At 42.6% G+C, this 19,997-nt stretch overlaps 2 protein-coding genes across 3 annotated transcripts in view; one reads left to right on the top strand and one right to left on the bottom strand.

The window, feature by feature from the left end:
* Positions 1–14,369, top strand: part of LOC122625218 (midnolin homolog) — a 33,418-nt gene extending 19,049 nt beyond the window's left edge. Inside the window, exons 3-5 of one of the 2 annotated variants that reach the window (XR_006326540.1) lie at positions 10,004–12,250; positions 12,307–13,745; positions 13,800–14,369. Coding sequence is in view for 1 of the 2 variants with exons in the window: in XM_043805228.1 (XP_043661163.1) it covers positions 10,004–12,250; positions 12,307–13,047 (2,988 nt within the window). In the remaining variant the exon portion in view is untranslated. Of the gene's footprint in view, positions 1–10,003; positions 12,251–12,306 lie in introns of both variants that reach the window. The other variant, XM_043805228.1, reaches the window with a different exon arrangement.
* Positions 14,370–16,628: 2,259 nt separating this feature from the next.
* The window catches only part of LOC122625215, a 76,756-nt gene continuing 73,387 nt past the window's right edge, over positions 16,629–19,997 (bottom strand). The window contains exons 12-15 of the mRNA XM_043805219.1: positions 19,915–19,920; positions 18,908–19,675; positions 18,708–18,848; positions 16,629–18,655 (exon numbers count right to left, since the gene is read on the bottom strand). Of these exons, the coding sequence (XP_043661154.1) occupies positions 18,584–18,655; positions 18,708–18,848; positions 18,908–19,675; positions 19,915–19,920 (987 nt within the window). The 3' untranslated portion in view covers positions 16,629–18,583. The remainder of the gene's footprint in view (positions 18,656–18,707; positions 18,849–18,907; positions 19,676–19,914; positions 19,921–19,997) is intronic.

Below are 19,997 nucleotides of genomic sequence, written 5' to 3'. Positions count from 1 at the left end.
CTACTCAATAAGTGAAAATCGAATAATCGAACAACTGGATATAAGTGTAATTTTATGACCACTCTTCAAATGGTTGCCTATTTTTTGTAAAAATATTTAAAGCTAGTAATTTGGCCAACTGATTCGTTTTAAAAAAATAAATATTTTAAGAAATATTTTGTAAATTCCCTGAGTTAGGAGAAAGTACAGCTTAAACACGATTCGGAATCGGAATTGGAATCGGAATCGAGTTAATCGAAGTGTCAATTTAAAAGTCAAGTCTGTAACCCTGACCCCAATTGGAAGCCCGAATCAAGTCCGCTTTTCGATACACTCTCTTTTCTAACCGCACTCTTATTCGATTCAATTCGAAAATGAATAATGAATATGGGAAGATTAGATATTATTTACCTGAGGAATTTTAATCATTTCGAAGCCCCCAGCCAAAGTGACTGTGACTAATTCGACTAATTCCGTTTCTCATTCGAATTCTGTTGATTATTGTTCATCGTTTTCTTGTTGCCTCGCCGAACGCTGAACGTCATTTGTCGGTTGCCAAAGTTGTTTGACATTAATGAATTTAAATTTATTTACATATTTATTTTATTACACACACACACAGACGTCTAACTGGTTTAGCCCACTTCGAGTGCCTTGCACGGCGGTTTGCACTCTAAGGGGGTCTCACTGTACTTTTATTATTTGAGACACATGTAAGAGAGATGTTCCTTAAGGACACAAATTTCAATTTTCAACTCGTGCATACGGGGCTTATTGAAAAGCATATACCCCCCCTGTTTCGCCTTATTTTACCTTCAATTTATGCGAAGCCTTTTGCTTTGCAGTCGATTGAAGTTGGAGTTGACGATCGCTTGACGATCGGCATGACAATCATTTTGTTTCTTTCACCGAATTTGCTCAGCTTTTCAGCTCTCTCCGTCGTCCGCCTCCTGGCTTTTGCTCATTGTGTTTGTGTTTTGAAGGTTTTGGTTTCATTATTTTCGTATTTTTCGGTTTCGGTTTTGGTTTTTCGTTTTTGTTTTGTCGGTCAATGTACAGTGCGTGTTTTTAATGAGAAAGTTTTAGCCAATTTGAATTTAAACGCCAGCGCAATCTAAAGGTCAAGTTTGCATTCGTATGCGCTGCCGCGTTGGTATTTAACTTAACAAAGGGATTGGAACTGCCGACACTGCGGGGTAGAAAAATAGTTGTTAACACACTTTAATTAGACTTGTATTGGAAGTGACTTCCCATTGGAAGTGTTTATTACAGTACATACTTGTTACATAATGAGATTTGTGAGAGAAGATCGTTATCTCAGCCAGTTTTAGGCGGAATATTGGTAAATTAGTTCTCGTCTCTCTGCTTTTACTGTTGTCTTTCCATACTATCTTTTTTTACTTTTGATGTCATGCTCTTTTTGCGGCTCTGCCTCCGTTTGATTTACTGTTTACCGTTTGAGTTATGAGCCGGGATTACTTCTTCTTCTTTTTTTTTTTTTTTCTTAACCTGGTTCAGGCTGCTCTCCGCACGGTATTACCAATCTCTTTGTTTGCAAATCCCGCGCGTGACACCGCTGTGGGCATTGCAACATGCTGCCGCAGCAACAGGTTGCTGCTGCTTGTCCACCATTTGCAACATTGTCAATGCACTCACTAACTTTATTAAATTGAATGCTTGAAACTTGGACACAATGCACAGAGCTTTGATTTCAGTCAAATGGTTTTAAAATTGGTTAATGTGTATAAAATAAATGTGAATTTTATAATTTTATTGTTCGATTATTATTGAATTATATCACTTGAAGCTTCGGTAGTACTTCTGCTTGGTTAATCTGCCTTTCCGCTTTGGGGTGACACCAATTCGTCAGGTGGGGCAAGCAGCTGTCTCACCTCAATCTGGCCAACAGTGCCACATAACGTTTATATAAGCATTAGCTTAGTTGCTCTATTTCAATCTCTCGTTCTCTATCTGTCGTCTGCACTGGAAGTCCATTATGTTTTCTTATTTAATAACATTTGTGCATTTTGTGTCGTGTTTCCCATTGTCTCAATGGCTTTTCACATGAAATTGGTTCAAGTTGCGCATATGGAATAGGTATGAAGATGACGACAGAGATAACTTGTAAACTGGTTAAAGTCTGGACTCAAATTTTGTCACTTGGGTGCGAGAAAAAGTTACAAGCAAGTTTGGCACTCGAAAATGTAGATGAAAAACTACATAGCGACTAAGTACAAATATTTCCCTCTATAAGTGGATTACAAAATGGGTTATTTCCTTTATTTTTCGAATAACATTTATCTCTGAGTCGTTTGAAATGTTTAAAAGTCCCTTTTTTATGCACTTCGTGTACAACTTTGACGGACATTTGTTGGCCATATTTATTGCATTTCGCATTGCATTCAAAACACACGCGCTTATAAAAGTTATAAAAGTTCATGCAATTTTGTGTGCTGTGAACAAAGAAATATTTTGGCGTGCTCGAGAAATCCATAAAAATGCCAAAAAGACGATCGCAAAGCACAACACCTAAATTTACGTTCACTTATATTCGAACATTCTTTTATTTTGATTCATAACTCTATACTTTTTTCATATAAGTTTTAAAACAACACACTTTAGTATTAAAAATATGCCGTTCTCTTGCCAGAAAATGATGTAAATAAATACATTTTTATGGCCCTAATAATGCTGCACATCTTTTTGAAACATTTAAAGCAAATAGAACAGAATGCTTCCAAGAAAGCCGAAATTAAAACTCGAGTCTTTCTTTGTCTCACTTGGTGAAATAAGTCAATAAAGAATGCTGATTAAAAATTATTTACAAAACAAAATGAAATTGCAATGTACGAAGTGAAATAAAATGTTTAAATAGCCAATTAACAATTTGCGTCTCTTTTGCATTTCAACAATTTTTTTTTCTTTTTTTTCTGTTGTTTTGTTAAATTTATTTTGGTTTTTGTTTTTGGCAATGGCTTTTGTTGTTTGTCGTGCAAATTTACGAAATAAATAACACTGCGCGGGATGAAAGAACTGCAATTAGAGGGGTCGGTATGCCGATTGCCAGAACTCCGGAAAGGTGTGAACACCAAACACTGAGAGAAAAACTAAAGTCAACCAAGTGTTTCACTGACTCAAGTATTAAGTTTCTCGAAACCTCTTTTATCATGCAAATTTCTAGTTATAATAACTATCTATCTAATAACTACTATATTCATTTAGGAACTTTAATTATTAAACTCCATTCTCAAGTGCGGATTAATTTTTTCTTTTTCTCTGCGCTGGAAGTTTGTGTTTTATTATGTGAAAGGAGTGCCTGCCTGAAGGAGCATTGTGTTCCCATTCTATGCCCCTCTGCGTTTTCGCTGTCCAGAATCTATATCTCTCAACTTTCTGACTCACGATGCTTCAGTATTGTATTTTATTTCACCTTTTCCTTTTTTTTATTTTGTTTTTTATTTTGTGCCACCTCATGCCATTGCCTCCTAATTAGCAGCACAGAGTAGCCGCAAGCAAGGGGCAAAGTGAACCGAAACATTGCAATTCGGTGGCGAGTGCTTGTCAACCTGGACAGGTGTTGTTGTACCCCCTGTTGGATACTCCCCCCTTCAGCCCACGCGCTGGGTTAAATGTGTGTTAACAAGTGACAGGTTGATTTGATGGAGACATCTCTCGATTTATTGACACCACACACCACACACCGAATTGCCGAATTGCCAAATGGCCGAATGGCCGAGTGAGTAAGCCAGCAAGGTGACCGATCTTGCCGCTGTGGGTCACCAAAGTCATCCGTGTACATATGTATGTATCTCTCTGAGTCTTAACCCTCAATCCCATCTAAGCAAGAATAATGCAAAGTTATGTGCCAATTAGCTGGCATCGAGACTGCACACAGCCTAAATGTATATGTATATATATATATATATATAGATTTAAATATATATTTATACCCATTTGTCTGCCGCGACATTTGCATATTGCTCCAATTTTATCTTGACACATCGCAGACAGCCAAAAACTCAGCTGCTATTAGCAGTAATAATATTCTGTAAAGTTTATTATAGCAATATGTATAAACTCGACAGCAAGCGGTCATATGGGGAATACTTGTATGTATATATCTAAAGTCTATATGTCTCCGGATGGAGAGATGAGTGGATGAGTAGATGGGTGGAATCGGCGACACTTTCGATTTTCATAGTTGGCTCCGAATGGCACTCACATGCTGGCAAATGTTTTGAGAGTTCGCCAACAAGCTGTATTATTATTTCCAAAAATACGCAGCAATAGTGTAGATTTGCAGTAATACTTTAATGATAATCGCAGTGGAGTGTGGAGCACCTTGCAAACTGTTTTTTCGACAGCTCAATCATAATCGCCGCAGGTTTGTGTCATTCCTTTATTCTTCGCATGTTTTCTGCACCCTGGGGGCCACCTTTTGTGGTTTTTGTCATTATTTTCGATTTCGTTGCCAAGAGAAATCGTTGAAGTCAACAACAAACAAAAGTCATCTGCAGAAAATGCACAGAGAAAAACGCATGAGCCCCAGTAGTATTGGTTAAGAATGTGTTGGATGTTGAAGCTGTTATCATTTTGCAGTATGCTATTAAACTCTAAATTACTCTGCTCTATTATTGATTTATATAGGTTTAATGCTTTAATAATATAAAAAAACACATATTTGATAGTTTTCTTTTTGCATTATGACTAGAAATGCAATGTAGCAAACAGTCGAGTTGATTAAAAATGTGTCACTTGCTGTCCGTCGTATGCCATGTATACTGTATGCTGCATAGTATGGCACAATATATACTATACTGTATGGAACGCAGGCACTGGCAGCAGTGACAGTCAAGTGGGTGGGCGTTGTCAGTTCCACCGTGCACCATGACCGACTGTGGCAGAGAAGGAGAAATCCGAGGGGATTCCCCCAGCAACCTCCCATCCCCCAGAAAACAGAAAGTAACAGAAAAAACAGAAAAAAGACAGAAACACCCACCAGAGAGCGACTCATCCCGAGTGGTTTCGTTTCGTTTCGTTTCATTGCGATTCGATTCGTTTTATTATTTATGTCGCTTAACTGATGCGCTGGCGTTTTCCTGTCAAATTAATTGCATTTGCTGCTGCTTTTTTTTATTTTTCGGACTCGGGACTTCTTTTTGGCAATTCTCTGCCGTTGCTGACCATCAGCTGCGCAGCGGGTGAAAAGAAGGAGGGGATGTGAGTGGGTGGCTGGTGGTAGTGAAGGCTGCATAGATTTATGAAAATGATTTTAATTGCAAGTCGTCGGCGTCGCATAACAACGAGCCAAAAGACAAAAGCGAGCGGCAAACAAAGGGCGAGCGATGATAACACGACGGGTTGTGGAGGCTGCGGCATCGAAGGATGGTAATGATGATGATGATGATGGTGCTGATGATGATGGTGATGGTAATGGGGGACGACAAGTAGAAGAGGCAGAAGAAGAAGCAGCAGCAGACAAAGTAACACAAAGATGCGAGAGCTCATAAAAAGCCAAAAAATGATATGGTTATATATCAGGAGAAGAACACAGCCAGCCAAAATGATGACAACAATATGAACTGCTGCTTGGTTGTTGGGTTGGTTGGTTGGTCGGTTGCCCAGTGCATTGGGTGTGACCACTGGAATTTATGCGTCCTTTGTATGTTTGGCCACCAAAAGAAAAGAAAACAGAAGAAAAAAAAACAGAAAAAAAGCAGAAAAACAAACCAATATGCCAAAAAAGAAAAGAACAGAACAGAATATGGCCAGAAGAGAAAGAAGAGAAAGAAGCGGAAAGCGGCAGTGGAAGTGCTCAAGAATGAGCAACAGATGCCAAAGAAGCCATGCTGCAGGTTATTAACCAGTTCTATTCGTCTTTGTCTGCGGAACTTTGCCCAACCAACCCAACCCCATCCCATCCAATCCAATCCTATCTCAGTCTATCTGCCTTTCTTCAATGAATTCGGAGAACTTATCTCGCAACACACTTGACTCTGTGGAATTTGCAGTGCTATCTGCCATCGGTAATGTTGGATTGGATGCCTCATTGTCGAGACTTTGCCATTTATCGGTGTTCTCGTATCATGAAGATCATCATGAAGAGTGGCGTCATGGCGCATAACTCGTTATGGAGCGGCAAGATCTGAACTTCTTTTGGCGGAGATTAAGTACAAATGTAATAAATCACAACAGTTAACAGACGGATGGATACTCCCATACGTTCATTGTTGAGTATGAAACCAATAATAATTCTTTATCTGAATTTCAACAAGAACAACAACAACATCATCATTAATTGCCGTCATTAAGTGTCATCGCATCAACCTGTGTGCTTCGTTCAATACAATACCACCGGTACCACCAAACGTCTTTATCATCTGCTCCGGCATCTTCAATCCAACAACATCATCAATCCCCAATATCTTCAATCCGCAACATCTTCAATCCGCAACATCTTCAATCCGCATTATCTTCAATCAGCAACATCTTCAGTCCGCAACATCTTCAATCCGCAACATCTTCATCCCGTCCAGCATTGAGATTACATACCTACCCAACCCACCTTACTCGCCTTGCCGTCTTTCCTCATCCCAGTTATCGTCCACTGGAAGATCGCGATGTGTCAACAAGTGGTGCATTTCAGTGCAGTGCATTCTTGTTCATAACTTAACGGAGTGAGCGGAAATACAAGAACTTCAGTTTAGTCACTTGATTTCCGTGAATCCGGTTTATCTTCTTTTGCGGATAACAGGGCGGCTAACAGCGCTGTTAAAAGTGAAACGGAAGTGACTGATATGTATCTGTATCTGTATCTGTATGCATGTATGTATCTTTAAAAAAGAAATCTGTTCATTGAGATTGAATAAAAGTGCAAAATTCCATTGATAACATTCCAAAAGTGATTTACTCACTTACCGACTTACCTTTTCCCCACATATCGCACGGAGATATAATATTTATTTATATGTGCATACTCATTTATATTTATCATTTCTGTGAATCGATTGGCAATTCCAGAGCTGCTTTTTTGCCATTTACAAGTGGGTATTATTAGTTTCGCTTTAATTGCCAGTGGGCATGAGTAATAATTGGCTAAGGAAATCACCTGCCGTCGTTGTTGTTGTTGTTCAGCGGATTTCTTTATTGCAATCTGCTCTAATCTGCTCACTAAAGAAATATTTGCACTTGGCGCCCCTTGAGTTGTTGTTTTACAGTGAAAACCTTGATTACAACTATAGTGCTGTTTGATAACAATGTGCCAAGGGGGGGCAGGGGGGGAAAGCCCTTTAACCAAACAAAGGAGAAACTATGTGGGATTGCACATATGGAAGACACATGCGCATGCTGCTAAGCTGAAACAAAAGCGCGACAATTGGCCATTGTATCACTGCCTTTCGATAGCTCAATTTTAAAGCCAATGCAGCCAATTGGCCAGAGTCATAAAACGGGTTACGTGGTCAGGTCCAGATAATGGAGGCAAATGGCAAATAGCAGCAAATAGCAAATAGGGCGTCATCGCCTGGCGCCGGGCTCTTTCTTTGTCTCTGCTTCCCGCCCGCCACTGCCACTACACTGCAATAAAAACTAGTACCCTTGCGTAGGTACACACATATGTGCCTATCTGCCTGCTTATCAAAGCGCCGAGCGCCGCGCAGTTTGGCCAATTTAATTTGTTACACATTGTCAAGTGTTTTCCCGCTGCCCCGCTGAGATGGCGGTGAGGGGGGAGTGGTGGGGGCGGTGGGGAGCGGTCCACTCACATGCGAAACTTCCATTGAAAACGCTACGCAATAAAAATAATTTCATGGTCAGCAAACAAGCACACACACACACAAACACAACACACATACACTCATGCAAAGATAGCCAGCGCAAAACTAACGCAAAAAATTGCTTTGTCCCCAAAATGTTCAAATATTGTTGTTTTCTTTGTATAGTAAGTACTTGGTTTTTTCAAGTGCGCATTGCTCCCGCTTGTAAAAAAAAAAAACAAAAAAAAAAGATGAAAAGGTTGCTGTGAAAAACGTTCATATTCAATTTTCAAGCTGAGAAACCTTTTTTAAAAGGTAGTTTATTTAAGATGAATTTGTTTTCTACACTGCAGCAAACTACAAATGTACATAGTATGAAGATATAAAATAGAAAGTTTCTACAAGAAATTGTTAAAATTCCTAATCACACTTTGCATAATAATAGATAATAAGAACCGATATCAAGTTGATATGAAACACAATTTTTTTATGAATGGATGAAAAATTAAATGGTTTCTAAATATAAATCAGCTATATGTTTTAAAAAAAAAACCCTTTGATTTTTTATGCGATGCAAATTTTAGGGCTTCGATTATGATGTATTAGTTAGTGTTGGGCTGCAAGCCACCGAAAACCGGTTGACCAAAAAAACGTTTTCCCCGGCAGCCAAAGAAAAAATTCAACAACAGAAAAAGAAGAAAAAAAAGAGTCAATTTGCACAAAGTTAATAAATTACAGCATTGACTGCCTTTGTTGCGCTTTTGTTGTTGTTGCTGCCGCTGCTGCTTTTTGGTGTTGCTCTTGGGTTAAATTTTTGAAAATTTCGATTTCGCTGCGACTGGTGACGTAAGCTGCGTGCGACGTCAGTTGACCTTGGTACACTTAACTCAACCCAACTCAATTCAACTCGACTCGACTCGACTCGACTCAACTCGAAAGCAGCAACATCATGAGCCATGAGTAACAAGCCAACCACGTCAACAAATAGGCTCGACTCCAAGTATTCGTTTGCCTCCATTTCTTTTAGGCACTTTTTGGATCGGTTGCTAGGCTAGGGTTTTAGTTTTGTTGGTTTTTTTGTTTTTTGGTTTTAGTTTTTTCGGTTTTTTGGGAGGGAAAATTGGCGAGGTTGCATAAGTTCACGCTGCGTCAAATGGCAAAGGGAAAGTAGGCAGCGCCATCCGCATCGCCATCGCCATCGTCATCATGATCATCTCGTTGGTATCCATCCATCCATCTCATCCAGAGTTCAGTTTATTTAACACACGGCTACCAGCTGAAACTGAAACTGAAGCTGAAGCGGCGCTTTTGTCGTTGACTTCATTTGAATATTATTGGGTCACTGTGTCAGAGCAGCGGAGCAGCAGAGTCAATAAAAATTAAAACATGACCCCCTGCACCATCCCCCCCTCCGCTCCACTCCCCTTCCCCGCCCATTCGCACATGTGCTCACTCAGTTGCTGGCCACAAACAGCGGTGGCCAGCAAAATAGAGCAAGAGATGCTACTTGCATCCTAATTCTTCATGATGCATTTAATAGCATTTCAAACTTTAGTTATGATGGCACGTAAGTTGGAAAAGTTTTCAATTTGAATAACACATTTCCACGAACTAGTGGCTTGACCGCAGCTGTACGTGCATATGCAATGGAAATGATTAATTAACCCAGACCCAGACCTCTAAAAACAAAAATCAAACTTGGAACCGAGTCTTACAGTATATTCCCATATATATATATAGTATATATATATGTATATGTATTTACTGCCTTTTGTTTGCTGCTCTTAATTTTGCACAATTACTTTTCGTTGAGTTTAGTAGTTGACTCTCGGAAAACCCTTTTTCCAAACACTAATTATTTTTTTTTCATTCTGTAACGCAACTGGAGGCGTCGACTGCCACGCCTGGTTATTTACACTTTTTGCAAATATTTGAGCGGAGCACAAAGGCGTCGCATTGAATCACGTAGAATAGCAATCACAGCCAGAAACGCTACGTTCTGAAAAAAGGGGGTTTGTGAATAGTTGGTCTACCTCGATATGGATAAAGGAAAGGGAATGACGAGCTCCTACTCTCATCTGATTGGAATGCGGGCTTTGTTGTGTGTGCGACTTAAATACACATAGTTACGTATTATAAACACATTAGAAATCTTTAATCCACACTGAACCAGTAGCTGGTTATTCGATTAGATTCGATTTATTCGATTTAATCGATTTAATGCCGAATAAAATCCTTTACTAATCCAGTCATCATCTATCTTTTCACAGGCTCAACGTCCGGAGAACACGGTTATGCAAGCGCTGGAATCGCTAAACGACGCACAGGTTAATGATTTTCTCAGCGGCAAGACTCCGCTGAACTTGAGCATGCGCCTCGGCGACCACATGATGCTCATCCAGCTGCAGCTGAGCACGGTTAATCCGGCGGGCGGTGCTGCCGCCGCAGTGGCTCCCGTCGCCAGTGGTGGCTCAAGTGGTGCGAGCACCAACACAGCGGCCACCACAACATCAACGGTGCCTGTAATGCCAGCTGGCACTGGCTGTTCCAGCTCCAACTCCAACTCCCACTCCACATCCTCGTCGTCGTCCTCGTCGGCGGCCGGAGGAAACGGCAGCACTGGAGCCACTTCCTCATCCTCAACCTCAAACTCATCGTCATCCTCTTCGTCTTCATCGAGAACCCGCTCCTCTGGCCAGCGATCGAGTGGAAGGATCGGACATGGCCACGTGCACAGCCACCAGCATCCGAGTCTGCACGCTGCGAACTGGCACGGCGTTAGTCACGGACATGGTCACAGCCACGGACACGGGCACGGACACGGGCACGGACACGGGCACGGGCATGGCCATCATCACCATCATCACCACCACCATCACCATCATCATCACAACGCTTCGGCAGTGGCTGCGGGCAGCGGTGGTGGGATGTCCTCGCTGCGCAAGATGTACGGCGACTTGCCCAGCTCCTCGGGAGCATCTGGCTCTGCTCCAGCCACTGGCACTGGTCAGACGCAGAGCTCGTCCACGCTAAACGGGCCCGATCTCACCAAGCTGCTGATTAAGGGCGGCATTCAGAATATCGTGAACAGTTTCGCCCTGAAGGATGCGGGCGCCAGTGCTCGTCCTGTGGCCAATGGTGGATCCGGCTCGAGTCCCGCGAAGCCTGTGCTAGAGCAGTCGCCCATCAAGTCGCTGTCGAATCTCGTGTCCAGTCCCATCAAGATGACGACTATCAAAAACATTCCCCTGCCCACGACGGCTGCCACAAGTTCCAGTTCCAGTTCCGGCTCCAGCTCCAGCTCCAGTTGCATCTGCAGCTCTGCCGCCTCCAGCTCAGCCTCATCCTCGTCCTCGTCCTCTTCTGGTGGAGCCTGCGCCACCGGCGGCTGTCAGCAGGATCCGATAGCCGCCAAGCTGACCTCGTGCTTGTGCACGCGCCTACCCACACCGTCAGTGGCGCCGCCGGTGGCCTCTTTGGTGGCGCCCGCTCCACTGGCCAGATCCGGATCAACCAGCTCGCCAAGCAAGTGTCCCGAATCGAGTTGCAGTGGAGCGAATGCCGGCTTTGCCGCTCGCTCGACTGTTGCGGGCACCAGAGTCACCTTCTCCGGCAATTCGATGCTGCACAAGACGGGGAACAATCGCATCACTAGGACCAAACATCGTCACTACCACGGGCATGGCCACGGTCACGGACATGGAAATGGTCACAGCAGCAGCAACAGCAGCAGCAACAGCAGCGGCAGCAGTAGCAGCAGCCACTTTTTCAATCACGCCTGCGCCGGCAACCAGTCATCGGTGAACGCAGCCGCCTTTGCCACAAGCTCATCATCGTCTTCCTCGACGCCGTCATCCTCCTCCTCGTCCCCCTCGAAGCGTCGCAAGCTGGAGCAGGGCATGGCTGCAGGAGCGGTAGGAGCAGCAGCCACAACCGCAACAGCAGCGGCAACGGTGGCACTGCCCGCAACCACCAGCACCAGCACCACAACCACAGAGCCCGATGACGCGCTGCTGGGTGTGTCGGATACCAGGACTCTCGCTGAGGCATCGCGAAATCTTACCCAGACACTGCGCAAACTCTCCAAGGAGGTGTTCACCAACAAGATCGATCTGTCCGGCGCCGGCGTGGTCAGCAGCGGTCGCAGCTCAAGCAGCGGTGCCACCACGAGCGGAGCCGCCAGTGGCGAGGAAGCACCGCGCAAGGGTGGATCGGGAGCCGTGATCGAGTCAATGAAGAACCACGGCAAGGGCATCTACTCTGGCACCTTCTCGGGCACTCTCAATCCGGCACTGCAGGATCGCTTTGGACGCCCCAAACGCGACATCTCGACGGTCATCCATATTCTCAACGATCTGTTGAGTGCCACACCGCAGTACGGACGTGGTGCCCGCATTAGCTTCGAGGCGCCGACCACTGGATCGGTTTCTGGATTTAGTTCGGGATCCGGCAGCAGCGGATCCTCCTCGACTTCTTCCTCTAGCAGCGGGATGCATCACGGATCGCGCAGCAAAATGGTAAGCTAATCCAGTATACACTGTTTAGTGATGCTCATCAGCCGCTTTCTTTGCAGTACTCCTCCAAGCACCACAACTGCGCCAAGTGCAACAGCCGCGCCCAGCAGCAGCAGCAGCAGTCGGCGACTTTGGCCTCAGGCAGCGGAGCTAGCTGCTCATTCCGCGACTGCCCGAGCTACCACTCCTCTTCCGCCGCCTCCAAGGCTTCCGCCAGCTCCAAGTCCTCGTCGCACAGTTGCTGCCAGGCGGCTGAGGCACCCAGCTCGATGGCCAGTCAAGCCAATGGTTGCACATGTCGCTACCGCCGCGATGATGGACAGGGCGAGCGGGAGCGGGAGCACACGTGCCAGAAGTGCACCGTGGAGCTGGCCAACATGAAGACCCGCTCGAAAATGGACCAGCTGCGCTTGGTGATGCAGCAGCACAAGCAGAAGCGGGAGGCGCGCAAACTGAAAAGTGGTCCCTATGCCACGCCCGCCTCCGCCTCCGCGGCCGATAGCCTCTCCTCAACCGCCGCCGGCGGACCAGCCGCTGTTTCAATGGGCGCGGCCGCACAGTACAGTGCCGTGAGCGCCCTGGTGGCTACGCCCCTGCAACCAGCCGCTGTGCCCGTCCAGACGGGGAAGGCTGTACCCGCGAACAGCATCACTGGCAGCAGCAGCAGCAACACCAATGCTAACGGCAATACTTCAACGGCACCTGCAGCAGCAGCAACGGCAGCACCAGCACCAACAGCCGCACCACCCAGCGAAGTGTCCCCGAACCACATTGTGGAGGAGGTGGATACGGCGGCCTAAAGGCAGCGGCACCATCAGCTAGAGCAACCACCAGCCCCGCTGACCTTATCCTATTTTGTAGCATTTACTAGTTTACGCAGCAGCAACAAAGAACGAAGAGCAGACAAAAGATGAAGATGGAGATGAAGATGATGCAGGACCAGTAGAAGCAGAGATGATGGGCAAACGAAAGAAACTAGAACCACAACTAAAGCTTAAATTAATCTAGAGTTAGTGCATAACAACACCAATTCTTCTGTTCGAACACCCGCTCGTTTGGCTAACCCCCCCACCTCCACGATGAGGCATGAAAATGAGAATGGGAGCGCCCGGAAAATCGATAAGCTGTTAAATTAATTTTAAGACCCTAAAACACACCCACTTCGGTGCAAGCCAATATTGCGTTGGGAGCAAATGAAGTGCATGAACCAGCTTCTGGAGGCGAAATCCTTTAATGTTTTGTAAATTAAATTTAGTGAAATTTTTTGTGTGCATCCCAGGCGAACGCTATGTTGTGCAATTCACAATTTGAATCGTAAGCAAGTAGCGTGAACGCGTGAAATAGAAAAGTATGAAAAAGGAGGAATTCTTATAATGGAAATGTAATTGTAAATGTAAATGTTCAATATAGAACTAAATGTAAAACGTATACACACTGAACACAGACTATGCTGAATGATTTGTAAGCCAAAGCGGTGACAAATTTTGGTAAACTAAAAGTAAATATTATTTTAGACACACCAAATCAAATCTAATAACACACACACACACAGGATCACACACACACACCTGGCTTTGGCAGCTTTATGTTATGTTTAACTTTAACAACCGACGGCGGGCTGAATGAAAATCTGCACCTGCGACTGCGATGTGGCGCTTTAACCTAATTTGCCTTAATAGAAAATCGTTTTTCACCTATTTTTTTTTAATATATACTTTATCACCAAGAATGTGTTTCGAAACGCGCCGGTCAAGACGAGCGACGAATTGAATTTTGTTCACCTACACCTATACTATTGAATTAGTTAGTAAGACTATGTTTTCTATTCATTTTACAATTATCATTACACGTATAATTACCGATTGGATTAGTTAAGTTGCGCAACAGAAGCGTCTGAGAAGCAGAAAGTAACGCTAACTTAGCTGTATAGTTTTAATTTAAGCCCAAGCAATTACTTTTTTTGTCCTACACTTACTATTATTACCATTACCCAATTCAACAAATGCAATTAGATCTAGGCGAGTTTAACTTTTGAACTTTTGAGTTGGTTTCATTTGTCTTTGCCTCGTGTGCACCACAACTACTTGATTTCAAATAAATGTTTAGTAAATGGTTTAGTTAACTAACTTTCGTTGCTTTTATTTCGTTTGGATTTTTGGTTACCACATTTCATTTATTTATTTCAGCTTTTTTCGGGCTGCGTCTTGTGCAATACAACAACATATAGACAAACAAATTAATAATAAACACTCGTAAACGAATAAGAGAACGAATGAGCAAGTGAACATCAAGTATTTTGATTTGATTGACTCTTTAGAAATGATGTGCCAATTGCAAATACAAATACATGTGCGTATATATGTGGAACCCTAGTAAGAATTGTAAATTATATAAATATATATATGAATATATCCTCCTCTCCCACACATACACACACACACACCCACACACACACTCGACAGGCGAGGAGTATCTAACTAATAAAACATTTTATCTAAGAAATCCCAACTCGGCACACATTTAACATGTGTTCGTAAGTCGTAGCTATTTAGTGCTAAGTCGAATTATGTGCAATTTATACAAACATTCGTTTATGTTTCTATAGTTTCCCCTCTAACACCCCCTACGTATCTATCTACTCATAAAGCTTTCCATCTATATCTACATAACGAATTCGGTAGTTATAATAGCGTTAGGAGACACATAAGTTCGATGTACGATAACAAATATAGGATTAGGCTTAGGCGAAGGGCACCAGAGGCAGGATATATATGGATATATGGATGTATGGATAAGGACGGAGAAATTAAGGATCATTGCGATGTGGGAGTGGAATGACGGAGGAACACTGAGAAAGGACACTGACACGGATGATGATATTGGGTGGCTTTGTAAAGGGCATTACTTTGGTTCAGATGGGATTTCGGTTAGATTGATTGATTGATTGATTCGGATTCGGACTCGGTTGGATAATTTCAGCATATCTGCGTGATTTTCTAACAAGTACAAAAACACAAACGATGAGATTTTTTACATATATAATATAGTTCAAATATTTACACGCCCCAAATCCCCCAATTCACTCGATAAGAAATTGAACCCAAAACATATGCGCAACATTTGCTGAAAACGAAAAACACACAAACAATTATATGATCTATGTGAAAAACAAATTTTGAATTGTAAACTAAATTAAATTTTTGTCGCATTTATTTTGAATAGTTCAAATTTATCCAACAAAAAAAAAGCCCCAAGCCCAAAAAAAAAACGTAGTAGATATACTCACAATAATATAAAGACATATATACACATATATATTTTGGAATCGACATTTTGCATCTTTTTTGTTGACATCTTCTAAATCTAAAAAAAGAGATTATTATCAAAGCAAAATTAACGAAATTAGCTAAATTATTACAGGCCCTTGAGCTGAGTAACAGTTGTAAACATCTAACTGCAAAAATAAAAATGTTTCTCCAGTCACGTTCCCCGCAAACTTAAAAAGAAACTAAGCGAAAAATGTATAAAAACGATGTAGAAGATCCAGAATATTGGAGAAAAGTTCATATAATAACCAATAGGACTTAAGTGGGTTCGGATCGAACGAACTTAGATAAATTTTAATGCAAGCTTCTTCAGAACTTTAATACAACCAAAAGATAATGTCTCTATCTCCAGAAATTGGAACTATTAAACGCGATCGAAAAGCGTCATTAAAAGTTTGAAAGCAAGCAGAGTTGCATAAAAAAAAAATTGGATGGCGGAAATGAATGCAGCGGAAATGCCGCCGACATTTTTTTTTTGGGAAAGTGCACATTACCACACACGCAAATAAAAATGAGAGTACGAGTAAGATGGAAATTTGATGTGAAACTTGTTCGCCATATGAAATCCAATTTTTATTGTTGTGTGTACTGATTAAATGACCGTGAACATATTACTTATATACACGAATATATATATATATATATATGTATATATATATAGATGCATATACATATAGATATACACACATTGCCATAGCCAAAAACCGGAAGAATAAACTTGAACAAGAAGTTGGGAAACAATTTCTTACAATTGCATGTATAAAATGATACAAAGTAAGCAAATGAAACAATGCAAGTAAAAGTATTCGTCAATAAACATTATTTCCAAACACAGTAACCGAAAGGTAAAAGCTCTATTAATGGGAATCATATTGTCTTGGATTACTTGCTCAAAGTAAGTTTACATATGTAAGTAGCAGTCAACGTAGTGACGAAACGCACCAGGGGGTGGTTGTAATGTCCTAGCATTATTTAATTCCACAACATTTCCTGAAATTCTAGCAAAAATAAAACGAAGGTGTTTTTTTTCTCATTTTCTGTTTATTATGCTCAATTTTTGGTTTTATATTTTTGTTACGCATGTGATTATATATTCTTTTATTTATCCATTTTGTTTTCGGTTGCTTTTTTTTTGGGTTTAGTTCGCCTTTACAAATAATCATCGCTATGATCGATCTTATATAATTTCTATGCAATTAGCCCGTTTTAATAAATATTTAATATATATTCATTAAATTTGTAATGCAGTTTCACATTCCATATAAATAATGTACACCAAAAAAAAAAAAACAATTCATTAAATATTAGTTGTTGTATGCATTTGTTTCGGTTTCCCTTCATCTCTTTGGTTTTGCTGAAGCAGTTTTTATGTGTTTTATACTTTTTGTTTTGTATAATAATTTGGTTTTTTTGGTTTTTTCGGTTTTTGGTTTTTGGTGGGCGTGGGCGTGGCCCTTGCCAAGCAGCGGAAATGAGGCCAAATAGTCGATCAATTCACAAACATCAAGCAAATGCCCCGGTGCAGTTATATAATTGTGTAAATCATACTCGTAGTTAATAATAGTTCTCTTAGTGACTGCTGCTGCCGGTTGCTTGTGGATTGCGATTGCGATTGGGGCCAAATAGCGAGTATTTTACACATACATATACACACAAAGAAATGCAATTCTCCCTTTCTGTCTGGCTGTCTGACTGTCTCTATAGCTGTCTCTGTCTCTGTTCCTGTTGCCGTCTCTTTCCGTTCGAGTGGCTCTAAAATGCGGGCCCAGATATACGTTATTGCAGGCTAGTCCGTCTCTTTCTATTTCATATGGCTTATAACGGGGGTCTATCTCTCAATCTCTTTCTTTCTTTCCCGGCTATCCCTCTCCCTCTCTCTTTATAATCCTGCTGTTATCCTTTCTATTCCCTTGGTTTTTATATCTATCAACTTGTTTAACGAGTAGTAGCACAATTTTTGGACGAAGATGGTTGAAATCGAAGCGTCTAAGTGAGTGTGAGTGTAAGTGTTTGCTAAACTAAATCCTCTATGGGGGGTATATTTGTTGTCGTATATGTGGGGGTGTAAAGCGCTCCTTAATTTACACATGGCGTACATTACGATCTGGCTATATCCGTTAAATAACTATCAAAATTGTCGGCTATGGGTGCGAGTAGAAAACGAAACGCTGCAGTTACAATATCCACTTTTATTTCCATTTCCCTTTCCATTTCCATTTCTCTATGCATTTCCTATCTGTCCTAGGCTTTTTGTTTGTTGTCTTTGTTTGTTGCTTGTTTATATAAATATATTCGGGATGGTGCTATATAGCGTGTGGATTATATATACTATATCAAAAGAGCTGCCTGCCTCCGAATCTGAATTCGAATCCTGTTCGGGTTGCTTTGAGTTGCCATGGCTTTTTTTGGATTTCATTTTTGGTTTTTACAATAAGTATGGGTAAGCATATATGGGGGTTCTGTTACTATAGCTGCTGCACTCTCTGACTAATGTCGCCGTTCAACTAAGCTAAGGACGTTTTCGCAAAAAGGTCATTCTGTTCATATACTCGTGTGTATATTTATGCATGTATATATGCGTGTCCTGGCCGACGGCCCAAACTCACACACACAATATTAACTATTATTACTAAGCTTTGCAAAAAGGCGTGCCATGTGTGTGTGTGGGTGTGTGGTGTGTGTGTGTGTTTTAGTTATCGCTTCCTCTTATTTGTCGTAGTAGCCGCTCTTAACTCGCCTCCGATCGAACTTTGTCTAGTATTACTCACAAAAAAAATCGATACACTCGTGTGTAGTATATGTTTAGTATATATGTATATATATAGGTACACACGCATATACACACATATATTTACTCTTCACGTTCACTTTCTTTCTCTATATGTATAGGTATATATACTAAATATCGTAATACCCTTGTAAGGTTGTGTTTTTCTTTTTTCTTTTTCTTTTTGCTTTTGTTTTTCTTTTATAGTTAACAATAATCGCCGTTTATTACTCTCCCGCAGGCTTAAATATATATGGGATTCTCCTGGCCAGTGAGCAGGCGGAACATGGACGTGGGCATCGTTTTCATTAGTATCTGAAACGTACGAATTAATATCGGATATATATTCAGCAATGCGATGTTGTACCTCTCCCACTGAAGTGGCTAGCAAGTTCACGATCTTCTCGTGGGGCACAGCCACTACGCTCTGGTTGTTTATCTCGATGATGCGGTGACCCACACGAACGCCACCCCTCTCCGCAATGCCACCGCGCAACAGACTGCAGATCTGCAAGGAAATTGATCGATATACTAGGTAATGTTGGGAAGACTATCGTTGCAACTGACCACTCCGTTTTGGACGCTGAATCCCAGCTGGTACTTGGTCTCCGGCCGCTTGATCTTCACCTCGACGACTGGGGCACAGGGCACCACCGTGAACTTGACCACCGTCTGGTTCTTGGTGTTCTTGATGTACGTCTGGCAGGTGGAGAGCGGCAGACCCACAAGGCTCAGTCCATTGATGGCGATCAACTGGTCGCCGATGTTGAGCTGCCCACAACGGGCAGCAGCGCCGGAGCTCATTAGGTTCGCAATAACCACGGTGGGCAGCATGGAGCCCCAGCCGCTTTCCACGATCACCACGCCCAGTATCTCGCCCTTGGCCTTGGGCACTACCACCTCCTTTTGCAGCTCCTTCTTGGCGAAGATCTCCAGTTCGTCGCCGAAGATCTCCTGGCTGTTGAGCACCTCCTGGTAGTCCATCTCCTTGACAAAGCGATGATCCTCAATGCCGTTCGCCTTGAGGAACTCCATGTAGGCCACCTGAAAGGCCTGGCCAATCGACTGGGCAATAAACTGCGCCTCATCGCTCTCGAACACGTGACAGATCATCTTGGGCGTGCGATTCGGCTTGGGTGCATCATCGATGTCCTGGGGCACGAAGCGACGACGGGCCATCAGCACCACCAGATCCCCGATGTCCGCGATGTAGGAGATGGTGCGCAGCGCGTGATCCATCATGATCTCCTTGAGGTCCGTGTTCAGCACCATGATCTTCTCCGTCGATATGAACAGGTCCACCTCTGTGCTGGGCTGCACATCGCCGTCGGGTGCCTGCAAAATGATTGATTATGTTTATTAACTATGGATAATAACTTCAGCGGTTGTGGAACTTGAGAATTGGCGGGATCCCCGGGAGACAAGCTTTGAGTTTGGATAACACAAGAATTATAGCGGGCCAAGTGTGTTGGGTCCAATTTAATTCAAGGCAAATCAGGCAAACCAGAGGTGGGGGTGTATTCGGGAGGGGGTGTATTTCGGGAGGTATTCGCTCTAGTGTTTCCATTACTTACCAGCGCCTATAATGCGAATTGTTTTGGATTTTTATTGAATATAGATTCGGTTTGATTTTTGTTTGATATGGCGATACGTGGTT

This window comes from Drosophila teissieri, chromosome X (genome assembly GCF_016746235.2).
Source record: "Drosophila teissieri strain GT53w chromosome X, Prin_Dtei_1.1, whole genome shotgun sequence".
Classification (NCBI taxonomy): domain Eukaryota; kingdom Metazoa; phylum Arthropoda; class Insecta; order Diptera; family Drosophilidae; genus Drosophila; species Drosophila teissieri.
The sequence above is the reverse complement of the archived record's forward strand: the minus strand, read 5'-3'. Positions and strand labels throughout refer to the sequence as shown.